We start from the raw sequence: 14913 nt of genomic DNA, 5'->3' as shown, positions 1-14913 counted from the left end.
CAGTGATGGAATGATCCTTTGCATTTTTTATAAAGTTAAAATAAGAGGCGTTTCTGTAAATCTTTTTCAGACGTAAGGGTGTAAGATAATCTCTGTTGATGAATTTAGAATTGAGTTCATGAACACTCAATGAAGTACATTTAGAAAACAAGTTGTTACAAATTTCAGACCAATCTATTTCTTCAATTTCATGACCTAGTAAGCAAGCAAGCAAGCAAGCAATGTGTATTTATATAGCGTATTTATTGTGTATGGCCATACACCCAAAGCGCTTCACGATCATGAGGGGGGTCTCTCCATACCACCATCAGTGTGCAGTATCCACTTGGATGATGCGACGGCAGCCACAAAACAATGGGCCAGTGCGCTCAACACACCTTGGTTTAACGTCTCATTCGAAAGACGGTGCTCACTGACAGTGTGGTTCACTTTACTGGGGCATTAGGATAATAAATCAGGCCTGCTGGCCTCGCTAACACCACTTGCAACAGCAACCTAGTTTTCCCATGTGGTCTCTCATCCAGATACGGTCCAGGCTCAGCCCTGCTTGGCTTCAGTGAGTAACCGGTATTGGGGTGCAGGGTCACATGGCTGTGACCTAAATCTCAGTGTTTCCACAAAACTTAATATTTCTTTATTTTACTTTTGAGAATTTTTAAATTTCTAATTCTAATTATTATATAAAACTATTTTTGTTGTTGTAGTCGTCATTGTTTGTTATGGTATATAAAAAAACTGTATTATAATAATGATGATAATAATAATAATAATAATAATAATAATAATACTATTTATATTATCATTGTTAATAATAATACTGTTGTAATTGTTATTGTTGTTAGTGCTGTTAAAAATTTTCTTATTTTATTCTTTCTTTATTTAATAACCTTCAAAAGTCTGTATATTTAAAAAAAAAAAAAGAATAATTATTGATTAGTAGTTTCCATAGTGGATAAACTCAGCTTTAAATCATTTCTGGCTGTATGCTCTATGAAATAGAATGACCATGATCCATTCATATCTTTACTGTATTGGGAAACAAAAACAAATAGCAAAAGAATGATGGACAGACGGACTGGGAGGAGGGAGGATGTGAGAAAAAGAGACCTAGAAAGGCAAAGAAAAATGTGGTTTGTGCGTGGGAGACCACATCAGCCTCAGTCTGCCGATTACTTCCTCTTTAGTGGGTAAACACTGAAAAATGAGGGGTTTTATCATCAACCACCAGGCAGCACAAAACCATGTCTTTCAGTTCATATTTCCACCAATAAATATTGTTAATGCGGGATTATGTTGTTGCTTGTATTTTTCTTTGCCCACACAAAAATGAAGACTTTAAATGTAGTCAATCAGAAAAGAAAGAAACTGAGGCAAAACACCTTCTGCCTGGCATCAAGGAAGAAATGAAAGTTAAAAATCTGCTTCGCCACTTTGTTTTGCTTTTGCAAATCTGGTTACATTTCCAGCTGTACGCATCAAAAAAGAAGCTCAATCTTTCTTAATTCCTGGTTTGAGTAAATGGGAATTTTCAAAAATGCTCAATGTTGTATTTGACCTTCCACATGCAAATTGTAAATATTGTGAATAATTTGGTATTTTTGGGTATTTTGTTTTGGTATTTGCTTGTTAATTTGTTGTGGTATTTTTGGTATCTTGTTTTTGTTTTTTGGTATTTTTTGGTGTCTTGTTTTGGTATTTTATTTTGTTTTTTGGTATTTTTCCTAAGCCCTTTTTATTTAGGTATTTTTGTTATTCTTGTTTTTATTGTTTTGGTCTTTTTTGGTCATTTTGTTTTGATAATTTTTGTTATTCTTTTGTTATTTTGTTTTTTGTTATTTTGTTTTGGTACTTTTTGGTATTTTCTTTTGATATTTTTGGTATTTTGTTCTGGTATTTTTTGTTTTGGTATTTTATTGATATTTTTTGGGGGGGTATTTTGTTTTGGTATTTTTTGTTGTTTTGTTTTGATATTTTATTAAAATTTTTGGTGGTTTTGTCTTTGTTTTGGTATTTTTATTTTGTTTTGGTATTTTTTGTTATTTATTGATATTTTTGGTATATTCTGTGTTTTTATTAGTATATTTCATTATTTTGTTGGTATTTGCTTATTTTTATTTTCATATTTTTGGTATTTTGTTTTGGTCTTTTTGGTATTTTGTTTTGGTATTATTTATTTATTTTTTATTTTTTTTGCTATTTTGTTATTTTGTTTTGGAATTGTTTTTTTTTGTATTTTGTTTTGGTATTTCTTGGTATATTTGGTATTTGTATTAGTATTTTTCATTATTTTGTTGGTATTTGACTTTATTTTCATATTTGTTTGGTATTTTTTGGCATTTGGTTAAATCTTTTTGGTATTTTGTTAAATTATTTTTTTGGTAATTTGTTTTGGTATTTTATTTTGTATATTTTATTTTGCTTTGGTATTTGCTTATTTTTGTATTTTTTTGTTATTTAGTTTTGATGTTTTGATATTTTTTGTTATTTAGTTTTTTTTTGCATCTTTGTTATTTTGTTTTGCTATTTTTTGGCATTTTTTGGTATTTTTGTTGTTTTGTTTTGGTATATTTTGGTATTTTTGTTTGGTATTTTCTGATATTTTGTTTTTAGTATATTTTGTTGTTTTGTTTTGGTTTTTATTTGGGATTTTGCTTTGGTATTTTGGGAGATTTTTTTTTTATTTGCTAGTTTTGTTCTGGTATTTCTTTGGTATCTTGTTTTGGTATTTTTTGTTTTTTGTCATTTTGTTTTGGTATTTTTTTCTTTATTTTTTTTGTTTAGGCGTTTTATCCTTTTCTTTTCTTTTAAAAGCTGAATCTGGTCTGTTTCAACCAGATTTTATCCAAACTTGCCCACACATATTTGTATACTATACTACTGCAGCATAAAGGGTATGTCAGGTTGTCTTCAGTTGTAGCATTATACTGTACTGTCAGACTGCTGGCCCTACTTTAACATGAAGCTCTTGCAAGAGCAAAGGAATGATAGTTTCTGTTCTCTTTACTCTGTTACCGCAAAAACCACATCATTCACATTCTCTCCTGTTTAAAGCCCTACAAGGTTCAAATAAGAGGACAACTCAGGGCATTATTGATACTGGGGAAGTTTTTTTATCAAAGGGAGGAAGACAGTCAGTCACTCTCTTCTCTCAAGAAGAGGTGAGTCACCTTGAAGCTTTAATCATGGTCCTGTAAGGAGTATCCTCATGTCTGCATCTCGACACCTCACACAACAGGTGTTGTGGTTCTCGACCTGGAGGTGTGACTCAGAAATGGGCCGTGTCATCAGCATCCAAGTAAAGATCAAGTTCATGTGACAGGGTGAGAGAAAGGGCCTTTTTTACTGTCAGGAAGGCAGTACAGCTGTAGAAGAGAGGAAATGACAAAGCCCATTGTATGGCAAAAAAAAGGAAAAAAAAAAAAAAAATTTCTCTTTTTTTTTTTCTTTTTTTTTTGAGTTTGGTTTTAGTATTCAAGTCTTAACTTATTTAAGCTTAATTCTGTGAATTTTGTTAATTATAAGAATTCTGTAGTACATTTTTAATACAGTAATGCTTTTCCATGAAATGCAGTATTTTATTTATTTACATTTACACATTTTTAGATTCTTCTAATACTGCTACAATAAGCTATATTTATATTATCATTATTCTTGCACATTGTATAAATCAATATATAATTTATGAGGTGTAATTTTCATATAGTTTTTGAGTGATTATTGAATGAAGTTGTACATTCAATTGAATTAATTCCGTAAACTTTTTAAAAAAGTTTTTAATGAATATTTAATGCATTTTAACTGGAGTATTAAACACATTAGACAGAGAGTTCAAATGCAAAAACCTCTAACGTCTCAAATTTTCTTCTAAAGTTTGCATTTTCATCAGGTTTCTGTGTGTAGGTGCAGCAATTTCATTTTTATGGCAAAGAATAAGTTCTTTTGATGGTCTTCAAAGTGAAATAACTCAACATAAACAAAAGAGGCTGAAACTAACGCTCATTTTTTATGGAAATTTCAGATGGCCCTTAGAGGTCTTTGCATCTGAACTTTCATATATAAATATTTATAATTTTGTGCTGTTATAAATTTTTATGTTTACACTTTTGGGATTTTTCCAGAACTTTTTCATATTTCCAGTTATTTTTTTAAATTGTATTAATACAAATTTACCATCACAAAGTAATTAAAGACTGTATAAATCATATTTTTTAGGATGAAAGTTTAGTAATTGGTTTTAATGCTACTTCCTAATAATCAGTTTATTGAGAAATATATTATCCTCATAATGAGAAAACGGCACCATTCATGCTTGAGTTTTTGTAGTAATCAAATAATCAAGCAATTTAATATTTATATATAATCCTTTTTGCATTTTTTTGGCATTGGCATTCATGGATATTGTTCCATATTGCATTTTGTTTTCTCTGTACAGCCTTTTTGTTCATTCAAAATGTTCTCATTGTTTTCATTTTCCTTACATTTCATATTTTTGGAAATCCTTCAGTGATTCTTTTAAGTTTTCACGTTATACAGTGAAATACATTTTCATTTTATGACTGGATTCTGTGCTTCCACTTGCATTTTTCTACATTTCAGAAACATTACAGTTCATTTTGCACTGAGTCTTGAATGAATGAAGAATGCACTCTTTTCAAAGGTCCAAAAGAGTTCTTGGAAATACCCACTTCTGCAGTTTTGTCAAGCTTTTGTGGAGGATGTTGTTTACTTAAATGCAGTTGTCCTTTTATCTGAAAGGCTGCAATTATACGAATTGTTCTTGTGTGTTCAACGCTATTGTTTTTCTTCCTTGGTTTTGCAGAAACATTTCAAGTGAGTTCAGCCATTGACCACGTTTCCTCTAAGCGTTCAGACATTCTTTATTCTTTCCTTGTGGTTGGAAAGCCTGCATTTTTTTAGGATTTACAGCCATCACTTTTTTGAGGCTTACAGCTTTGCTTTATCAAAACATCTTTTTTATTTATTGCTCAATTTTTTAAAGGCGTCAATTTTTCAATCTTTTGATTTAAAAAGTACTTTGGTTACTTAATCTCTCGCCCAGCTGGAAATGAGCATGTTTTATACCAATCTGCAAAATATCAGTTTCTCAACTTTGATGACACTGATAAATGCTCAAACTAAATGTTAACGTTAGTGATGCCAAAAATGTAACTTTCCTAATCATAGCAAGGTAATAAGGAGAAAGTAAGATTGTCCCGGTTCACTTCAGTCTGGCTACCTGTTTATGCCTCCCTCTTCAGCATGGATAGTGTAATGAATCTTTGCAAAGAGGATGTTATTGAAGTTTTGGGCAGTTAAAACTATAATGGAGCAAACCCCAAACTTGCAGTCGGTGTCTTAATGGAGAAAAACACTGTTGCTGATTTCATATCTTAAAGGCACAGCATCAAATATAATTCAAAACAAATAAAAAACCCAGACAGTTTATTTCGAAGGGTTACAGGGAGGGTGAACTTTTTCACGCAGCTCATTTTTTCATGTCAGTTTTCTCTTTTTTTTATCTCTTCTTTTTGTGTACAGGTTTGTGGCTCTGTATGTATTTGAATGCAGACTGAATCAGAACCTTTCAGCAATTTTATTCATTGAGCCTGCTTTTACATGTGCTTGTTGATGTTCTTCTCATTTGAGCAGTTGTTTTCACCCTGACATGATGCTTTTTTCCTCGGTTTCCAGCTTAAGCTAACACCCCATATTTAATTTGCCAAGTGCAAACCAATTAGTGTAGTAGTTAAAGATGAGGTGTTCATTTAGGCTGGGATTGAAAGGATTTTCTTAAGGGTGCTTCAGCATAGAAGTACCATCGTGGGGGAACTGAAAATGGGGCATGAATAATAAATGCTTTCTATAGGTAGCATTGTGTGATAATTTAATTTGCATCATGCAGTTAGGGTGCATGTGCATTGTTCAAGTGACCCAATTCAGTATTTTTCTTCTCATGTTGCACAGGATATGGTAAGCGTATGTATAAGCAGGAAAAAAAATCACATGCATTTCTGCAATACTCAGATTGGTTTTTCTCATTCCAATGTGAAAAAAAATCTGATGTGTATCTGATATGTGCATAATGCAAGAGCTTATACCAGTAGCTATGTTTTAGGTTAAGTTAAAATAAAATTAAGTTTATGCGCAAAACTGAAATATCGCATAAAAGACGTGCAAACAAAGCAGCGTTTCCATCCAATGAGTCTAAAAGATAAAAATTGTCATTTCTTGATTAACTGGCGCCAATTATCAAATGTAAAAGTAGAATTTTTCAAGGTAGGAGAAACTGAGTGACCTTATTTAATCAATGACTTGCACCTCAGAAGACAATGCTGACCAAATAAACACGTGGTGGCGTTTAAAGGTGTAAGACTCTGAGCACAGACGCTCTTGACAGTTCTCAGGTAATTAATATTATAATAACACTAATACTGAAATGGTTAAGGTGTTTTAGATTGACTAAAACAACATTTCAGATGTTTTAAAATGTGCTCAGCCTGCTGGTTTGTTCATTCACAAAAATTTTATCCTTACATGATCTGTTACAAAGTCACTTTACTTTTTATTGCGCACACTGGAATTTGTTCGGTAAGTGTTTCCATCATAGTGTATGCGTATTTCTTATTATTAAACAAAAGGTTTATCCTACTCAGTTATGTGCATATGTTTTTTATGCGCATTGTCAAAATTGATGCACATCTTGCTGTTTTGATCAACTCATTTTTTTATGCGCATCTCTAAAATGGTTGGAAACAGCTTCAAAAAAATACGGTGAACTTGAATTATGATCAGGTCATTTAAAGCTGCCAACACCGGGTTATTGAGCTTATATTCTTGCTTGGACTTGGTTAAGACACATTACATGACGTCTGTAAATATATTTTAAAAGACCGAATAGAGAGTTCATTTCAAACCAATCATGCTCAACAGCTCATGTTGACTCCACTAATAAACAAAATCAACTTTTATTGTCTTTTAAAAGTTCCAAGCAGGATTTGGCCAATTAAAAACAGCAATTTATAGAGACTGTTCACCCAAAAATGAAAATTGCCTGTGCATTTACTTTTACTAATGTGGTTTTAATTTTTTAAGATCTGTTCTTTAAAAAAAAAAAAAAAAAACAAAAGAAGATATTCTTGTTGGCGTCACTCATTAACTTACATAGTAGAAAAAACATTACTATAGAAGTCAACCATTGCAAAATATTTTCTGTTGTGTTCAATAGAATAAAGAAACTCAAATAGGTTTAGTAGTAGGTAATACTACTACTAAATACTAAATAGGTAGTGCATAATATTGCAAAAATCTAATATAATATAAATATTGCGATATAAATAGGATTTCACTAATGTGTTGAATAACTATTTGGAAAGAATTTATAATCTTACGTTTGATGACGTAAGATCTTGGGGTGATTCTGGAGGGGAGTGCATGTGCATTAAGTATAAGGAACAATCTAAAAGCATAGATAAATTCAGTAAAAAAAATCACAAATTATGTAAACAGCATTTTATTGTTTTTTGAGTTGCCGAACTGCATTCTGGTGTACAGTAATTGATTAATCAAATGTAAAATAATACTGCATAGTCTTCATTTCATGAACAATTCAATATAATTTATCATTATAAATGTATTAGTTAAAAACAGTTCAATTTCTTAGGCCTGAATGCTTTTTAAAACCCACACACAAACACATGTTGTAGTCGTCGTTGGTGTGGTAGTATCAGTAGTAGATGTAGCAGTAGTAGTGGTAGCAGTCCTTGTTGTAGTAGTGGTAGATGTTGTAGCATCAGTAGTAGTAGACATTGTGATAGTATCAGAGGTAGTAGCCTTTGTTGTAAAAGGATCAGTAGTAGAAGACATTGTAGGAGTAGTCATTGTTTTGGCTGTTGTCGTTGTAACATTAGTAATTTCCATAGTAGTTGTTGGTGTACTTGTAATTATCATTGTTGTTGTTATCAGTTAATATTACTATTGTCCTTTTTCCTTTTTACTGTCATTATTACTATCATTACATTACTATCGTTGTTGTCACACTCTTGAAATGATAAATTAAATTCCAGACTCAACATTGCGTATTCTAGTGATGTGACTTTTACAAATGTTCACTTTGCGAGATCAATGCTGAAATAAAATATTGTGGAGCACTAAAGTGAAGGTCGAGAAAAAGACAGATATAGATTTTATTTTTGTTTGAACTATCCCTTTAACCATATATATTTAAGTAATAAACCAGTTACAAAATTATTATTATTAGTTAAAACAAAAATTTAAGATAAGCTTTTATTTCTATTCCTTTCTATAGGGAAAGAGCCGGTCTATATAAGGTCACACTTTCGTCTGAGATTTGTCCTCCGAGTTAAAGTTCTCATTGGTGTGTTAGTCATACCTGCCCTGCTCGCGGTCTTCCTGGTGAAGCTCGTCACAGGTATCTGTCTCATTAACTGGCTACATGGGATCTGTCAGCCCGCGCTGCCCCCATCTGTCATACTCCGGGCTGTAATTTGGCAGCTGTGTATGACTAAGCCACAGAGTTCCTCCCGGCCTTGCAGAAGCACCTGTGCTGCAACCTCCGAAATGTATTACAGCATGGTTTCTGCGGGAGAGCAGACGTGAGAGCAAAAGCACTCTCAAAAAATGGAAATACCCATGACCTCATCTGTACTCGGTGCGTCGAGTGTGTGTTGTTGGGGTTTGTTATGCTGCCACACCCGGCTCTCCACACACCCCTTCCAGCCATCGGGAGGTCAGGACTCACCGGCAGGAAGATTATCTCATAATTTCATCAGCGCATACACATGGTCTAGCACTACTAATGTGATTCACAATCTCCAAAATGTCAAGTGATTCAGTGGGATTCGTCTATTGTTCCATTCCAGCCTGCCTCTTCATTTGGGAGACTTTCATTTCGCTGTAGTAATATTAATGCTATGCTCTTAGTCCTTATGATACATGCTGTGATTAAACACTGAATGTTAGGTCGTATGTGTTGCCCTGATCGTAATTAGCATAATCGCTAGCTTTCACATATTTTTTTCATCAGATATTTTTAGCTACATTTATACTATGGATCATTTACACTGTTTCGTGGATCTTGTCTTAGGGTTGTTCTCCTGATGTGTGTGTGTGTGGAAGATTATGGAGGTGTGTGTATGTGTGTAGTCACTGGGCTTCAGCTCTCTCATTAAGGTTAACCCAGCAGCACTGCCGCTCTGCACCACAACACTCGGCAGATGGTTGCCAGGAAACCAAGGAAACTGACATTTCAGAGCTTCTCCTGTCATATGAGAACAATGTTCATCTGTAGTGCATTACAATTTGAGCGATGAGGACTTATGTGCAGTGCCACCTGCTGTATTCAGTTTTTACTTGTGTAGCTTTCTGACCAGGTCTGGTATGGGTTTTGCAATTGGTAATCGTACAAGGATAAAGCTAATTTTGTAAGTGTTTTTAAAGCTTAAAGGGCACCTATGATGAAAATCATCTTTTGTAAGTGGTTTGGACAAAACTGTGTGGGCATAGCATGTCCACAGTCATATTGGGGTGATATAAAGACAATCTCTTTTTTCCAATGTCCTGACTTTAAAATAGGATCTAAATCCTTTCCATTTTGACACCCACTAAATGTGACGTGTGTGGTTTTTTTCTGTCCTCTGATTTAATTGACAGCCGCTTATTAAGTTTAAAACGTTTTTAAAACTGTGCATGTTTGTAATGAATTACAGCGCTTTTACCATCTTTACTTTATCACCGCAGATGCATGTCAGTACATTTATAAAATAAGATGCTTCAATCCCGGTTTGTGGACGTTAAATCAGGTTTATTTTGTACATTAACATAATAGATATCCATACAGCAGATGGATTTTAACATGTGTCCTGTTCTTAATTCTCTCTATTGGGACTAATTTGATTTGTTATAATAATAATAATAAAAATCTGTGTTTTTAAAACTAATGAATACAGCAGAAGTCAATGATTTATTTGAATTATTTAGCCTGACATATAATGCCTGACAATATAAAATATATTAAACGTTTCTCAAAGTTAAATATATTGTGTTTAAAGGGGAAAAGGTTTTTGTTTTTTACCCAGACATTTAATAAGAATATATTTTAGATTAGTAATCGCATTATTGTAAAACTGATCTTTTTATCCAAAGTTAGTAAACCGTCAGAATCTTGGCCGATGTTCAATGCCTATGGCCAATGCCTAGTTATTATTGTTGCCTCAAGTAATTTAAGATAAAGGATTGTATGGTAAAGTAGGAATTAACTAGATGAAATAAATTGTTGAATGGCTTTTGACCATCTTTGTTACGTTGCACATCAAAACATCCTGGTGATATCTAATCATTCGATTTGGTTTGTGTCTGTACTTGTGCAGTGTTCTGCCTCTCCACGGCAGTGTGGCATTGATTTATTCATGTGGTGTAATCTGCCCTTTGGCACAGCCAAGTGTATGAACAGTGTAGCAGTTAAAGGCCTGCCATATAAACTCCTAGCTGAACAGGTGAAATCTGGTCATAATTCGGTGCCTTATGTAAAACACTTATTCATAACATAAAACTTAAGTAAAATCTCTTTTGTAAATTCAGAATGATTGTGCATATATTTTTGCTTTCTAGATTTCTGAAGAGTTTACAAATGAAAAAAAAAAAAAACATTCTTTTCATGTTTGCTTTGGCATGATGTTAGTATTTAAAGCAGGTACACAGCAAATCTGTATGTAATCAAGTGTCTTTCAGTCTATGCTTCATCTGCCATTTTGACCTCTTTTTTTTTCTACTCAAGTTTAAAATTGTTGTCAGATGTTAACATGTGACTCATGTAACTATCATCAAAAGCACTCCATAATAATGCAGTCAATAATTTTTTAATATATTGCCCTTCTGTTTCATTACTTTGGCTGTCTATGTTGTTTATAATCTGTTTACCTTTATTACTTCATTATAATTTTTAACCTTTATTAGCAAAGCTTATTCTCATACCTTTCCCATTTTTATGTGTTTCAGTTTTGCATAAAGGGATGAGAGGAGGAAGGTCTAATCACCTAATGGTCGCCACACATGCCTGATTCAAGTTCACTTTAAAGTTCACTTTTATTATCATCGGTCCTCTGTTCTCTGGCCTCTCCAGCTGAGTGGCTGCCCATGTTTCCTAAGCTTCGTTATTTCAGCTACACTGCGGGCATGCTCCAGTGCTGAGCTCCGCCACTTAGCCATACCATGACCAGTCTAAAGCGTTCACAAACCGAACGCTCTGTGGGCGGTTCTGTTCCCGCCTCTGATGAGTTTTATACTCGCCGTCTGCGCTTGCCCAATGGAGGTGCACCGCCCCCTCGCAGTGAAAGTACACACTTGACCGGCACGCCGGGAGTTCCCAAAATGGGCGTTAGAGCTCGGGTTGCTGACTGGCCTCCCAGGAAAGATGGTGGCAGTGGAGGAAGTGGAGGCAGTGGTGGAAGTAGTGGAAGCGGAGGAGGAGGAGGAGGAGGAGGAGGAGGAGGAGGAAATGGAGGTGGGGTTTGGCACATCACAGTGGAAACTGATTCCCCATCCACTACCACAGGAAGCGCCCAGAGCAACTTGTCAAGCAAACTTGGCCACCTGATCAGCCCTCAGGACTCCTCCATGTTGCGTAACATTCACAACACGCTAAAGAACAAGATGCAGAGCAAAGGCAAAGACAATCGCTTTCTGTCACCTGACGGCTATCTTGGATCGCCCCGCAAAGGCATGCGGCGAATTAGACAACGCAGCAACAGTGATATTACCATTAGTGAACTAGATGGCGATGGAAGCGAAGGCTGGTCTTTTTCAGGATGGACCCCCATGCATCGAGAGTATGGCAGTACCTCGTCTATCGACAAGCATGGTGTGTCAGGTGAAAGCTTCTTCGACATGCTCAAAGGCTACACGACAGATGCTCCAGACCAGCGCAGTCCTGCCCCTGAAAAGCTAAGTGAGTTACTGACAGTCGCCCATAAACAGACAGCCCTCGACTTGCCCGATGGACCTCTTGGTCCTCCTCGGGGAAGTCCTGCCAGTCGCCTGAAAGAAAGGGAAAAACAAATGAAAAGGCGCTCAAAGTCAGAAACTGGTGGAGAGTCCATATTTCGAAAGCTGCGGAGTGTCAAAGCTGAAGGCGATTCGTCACGTGCAGGTTCAGATGCAGAGGATGGAAAGTCTGATGACTTGGGTCCTCCTCCAAAACCATGGGTCTGCCAGAAAGGGTTTGCACACTTTGATGTCCAGAGTATACTGTTTGACCTGAATGAGGTTGTGCAGAGTCGGCAAAGTGCCGCTAAGCGAAAGAACACCACCACTGGTGCCTCTGCTGCTGCTGCAGCCTCGGCCTCCAACACGTCATCTCTCTCGTCCACCCAAAGTGGGGCTTATGGTTCTCCTTGTGGGAGTCAGGAAGAGCTCAGCGTCAAGGATGGGCCTTCTCTTGACTCGGGTGATGACAAGAGCAATGATTTAGTTCTCAGCTGTCCTTGTTTCCGGAATGAAATTGGCGGTGAGGGAGAGAGAAACATCAGCCCTTCAAAACAGGGCAGTATCGGCAGTGGTGCCTCCAGCTCTTCTAGAGATGAAGAAGGATCTCCTGAAAGAGCTCCCAACACACATTTTAGCAATGCTGGAGTGGCTGTTCTTGAGGCCCCAAAGGATGGCAAGAGTCTTCACCATGATCGAGGAAAGAGCAACATACTTGAACATGTGGACTTGGGTGCCTATTATTACAGGAAGAACTTTTACTTGAGAGGTGAGTGTTTGCAGTCATGCAACATTTGATATGTTGGTAGTGGTGCACGAAATATCTGTGACCATGTTCATATATGGAAATAAATGTTTATATTTATGTTAGTTATTGGTCAGATAGGAAAATTTGATTGATGCATTACACAGAAGAATATTCAGTAACTAGTGTCACCCAAAATTTCTAAATCAGTGCACCCCTATTGGTGTGATTCTAACATAAAATGTGAGTTGCACATTGAGGACTATGAGTGCCACACCACATAAAATGAAGATAATAGTTATATCAAAAAAGTCACTTTTTTATGCAAACATGTATTTCTATTAAATATTCTTATCAAATATTCACATAAAATTTAATAACATTGGTGTAATTCCTGATCATAGTTCGTTGTATCAACTATCCAGTCTGTTTTTTCTGTGTTGTTTTACAATTTGAGCCCTAATTGAAGTTGTTACTTACTCAATCATCTGTTATGGTCTTTGTTTATAACACTGCTGTTCTTTCAACAAACTAATCATTAACTGAAAAATGCTAAAAATCCTCAGAGCACTGGAACTACTTGGGTGTCGACGAGACACTGGGACCAGTAGCTGTCAGCATTCGCCGGGAGAAATTGGAAGATCACAAAGAGCACGGCCAGCAATACAACTACCGAATCATCTTCAGAACCAGCGAGGTGAGCGCTCATTTACACCATCATTAGCATCTGAATACAACATGCGTCCTCGTGCCTGCACAGAGAGAGTTAATTCTAAGCAGTTAGCAGTGAGTGAGATCCAGGTCTGACGCCCACTGCTAATCTTATATAACATGCTTAGAGGCGAGTTCTCTCTCTGCTAGTGCTCGGCACAGATCACACTGTGCCCTCGTCACCACACTGCTTCTCAATCATACACCACTTCTGTCAGCAGCTTTAAATGGATAGATGAAGACAATCTCTCTAATTATAAAAAAAAAGCTCTTAAATGTGACCTCAGCCTTTGGCATCATTTATAGAAACCGCTTATGATTCACATGCTTTCTGATGGGCCTTAATAGCTTTGTGACTAAGGTGACGCAGAGCCCAACATGGCAATCTTTCCATTGCTATTTTGAGACAGGCAGGTGGGCAGATGTGGATTAGCTTAGTATAAAACTTTGTCCCACTCATTACCGCACCTTTTTACGTGTTTGAGATCACTGAATCATTATGAGCAGGTACTAAAGACAATAGCATGTTGGGTTTTGCAGCACCAAGCACTCATTTTCTCCGAACATCTCTTATAACAATAATGATAATAATAACATTTAACACCCACTCTTTGAGTTACACCAGTAATTTTCAAATGTATTCCGACGCTGTGTATGTATTCCCATGCATATTTAAATCTGTAATACAAAGATGTCTCTCTTTCACAACTTTAACCTTTTTCCTTGTAGTTAACAACCATACGGGGTTCCATTTTGGAGGATGCTGTGCCCTCCACTTCCAAGCATGGCTTGGCTCGAGGCCTGCCGCTTAAAGAGGTGCTGGATTACCTTGTACCTGAGCTCAATGCACACTGCCTCCGACTGGCTCTCAACACACCCAAAGTCACAGAGCAGCTGATGAAGCTGGATGAGCAGGGGGTACTATGATTTTACATCACCTTACTGTTGACAAAGGATTTCTTGCCATGCATGTGTAACAAACTAGGCTGTCAGTCTTCTGTTTTTAGTAGTTTTTTGTAATGGCTAATAAGGGAAGGATTTTCCCACCACAAAAGTTAAACAAAGAGAGAGAGAGAGAGAGAGAGAGAGAGAGAGTGAAGTTTAAATTAGCAATGTTTGAATTAAATTTAAAATGTCAAACGTCATTAAAGTTGCAGGTAAAAAAAAGTTTGGTAGTCTTTAAAGTACAGATGAAATCAAAACTAATCTTGCTAGTTTTGTGGTGAACAATTCATCTGTGCATGGGATTAAGAAAAAAAAAAAACGTAACTTTAATAATAGTATATGTACTTCCGTTTTGGAATAGTAGTTCTTCTCTGATGGCGTCATTTTGTCATTAGCTTGGTCCATTGGGCCAGGCCACTAAAACTGTTGGTTTGTTGCAAACCCTGCTCCCTAATGAAATTTTGTTATCATAATTAAAATTATTATCTGCAACAATTTCCGGTTCACACAAACTT

At 35.8% G+C, this 14913-nt stretch overlaps 2 protein-coding genes across 22 annotated transcripts in view; one reads left to right on the top strand and one right to left on the bottom strand.

Annotated features, from left to right (window-relative positions):
• The window catches only part of LOC147839360 (uncharacterized), a 963858-nt gene that overhangs the window by 645160 nt on the left and 303785 nt on the right, over window positions 1-14913 (bottom strand). The gene's annotated exons all lie outside the window — the stretch shown is intronic.
• sipa1l1 (signal-induced proliferation-associated 1 like 1) overlaps window positions 1-14913 on the top strand; it is a 119413-nt gene that overhangs the window by 58553 nt on the left and 45947 nt on the right. For all 21 annotated transcript variants that reach the window (XM_087297392.1, XM_087297390.1, XM_087297388.1 and 18 more), the window contains exons 2-4: window positions 11014-12766; window positions 13309-13439; window positions 14183-14371. In XM_087297392.1, the coding sequence (XP_087153518.1) occupies window positions 11227-12766; window positions 13309-13439; window positions 14183-14371 (1860 nt within the window). In that variant the 5' untranslated portion in view covers window positions 11014-11226. The remainder of the gene's footprint in view (window positions 1-11013; window positions 12767-13308; window positions 13440-14182; window positions 14372-14913) is intronic.

The sequence above is a fragment of the Danio rerio genome, chromosome 20 (genome assembly GCF_052040795.2).
Source record: "Danio rerio strain M-AB ecotype USA chromosome 20, GRCz13ab, whole genome shotgun sequence".
Taxonomy (NCBI): domain Eukaryota; kingdom Metazoa; phylum Chordata; class Actinopteri; order Cypriniformes; family Danionidae; genus Danio; species Danio rerio.
This window is presented reverse-complemented; position numbering and strand designations above follow the sequence as displayed.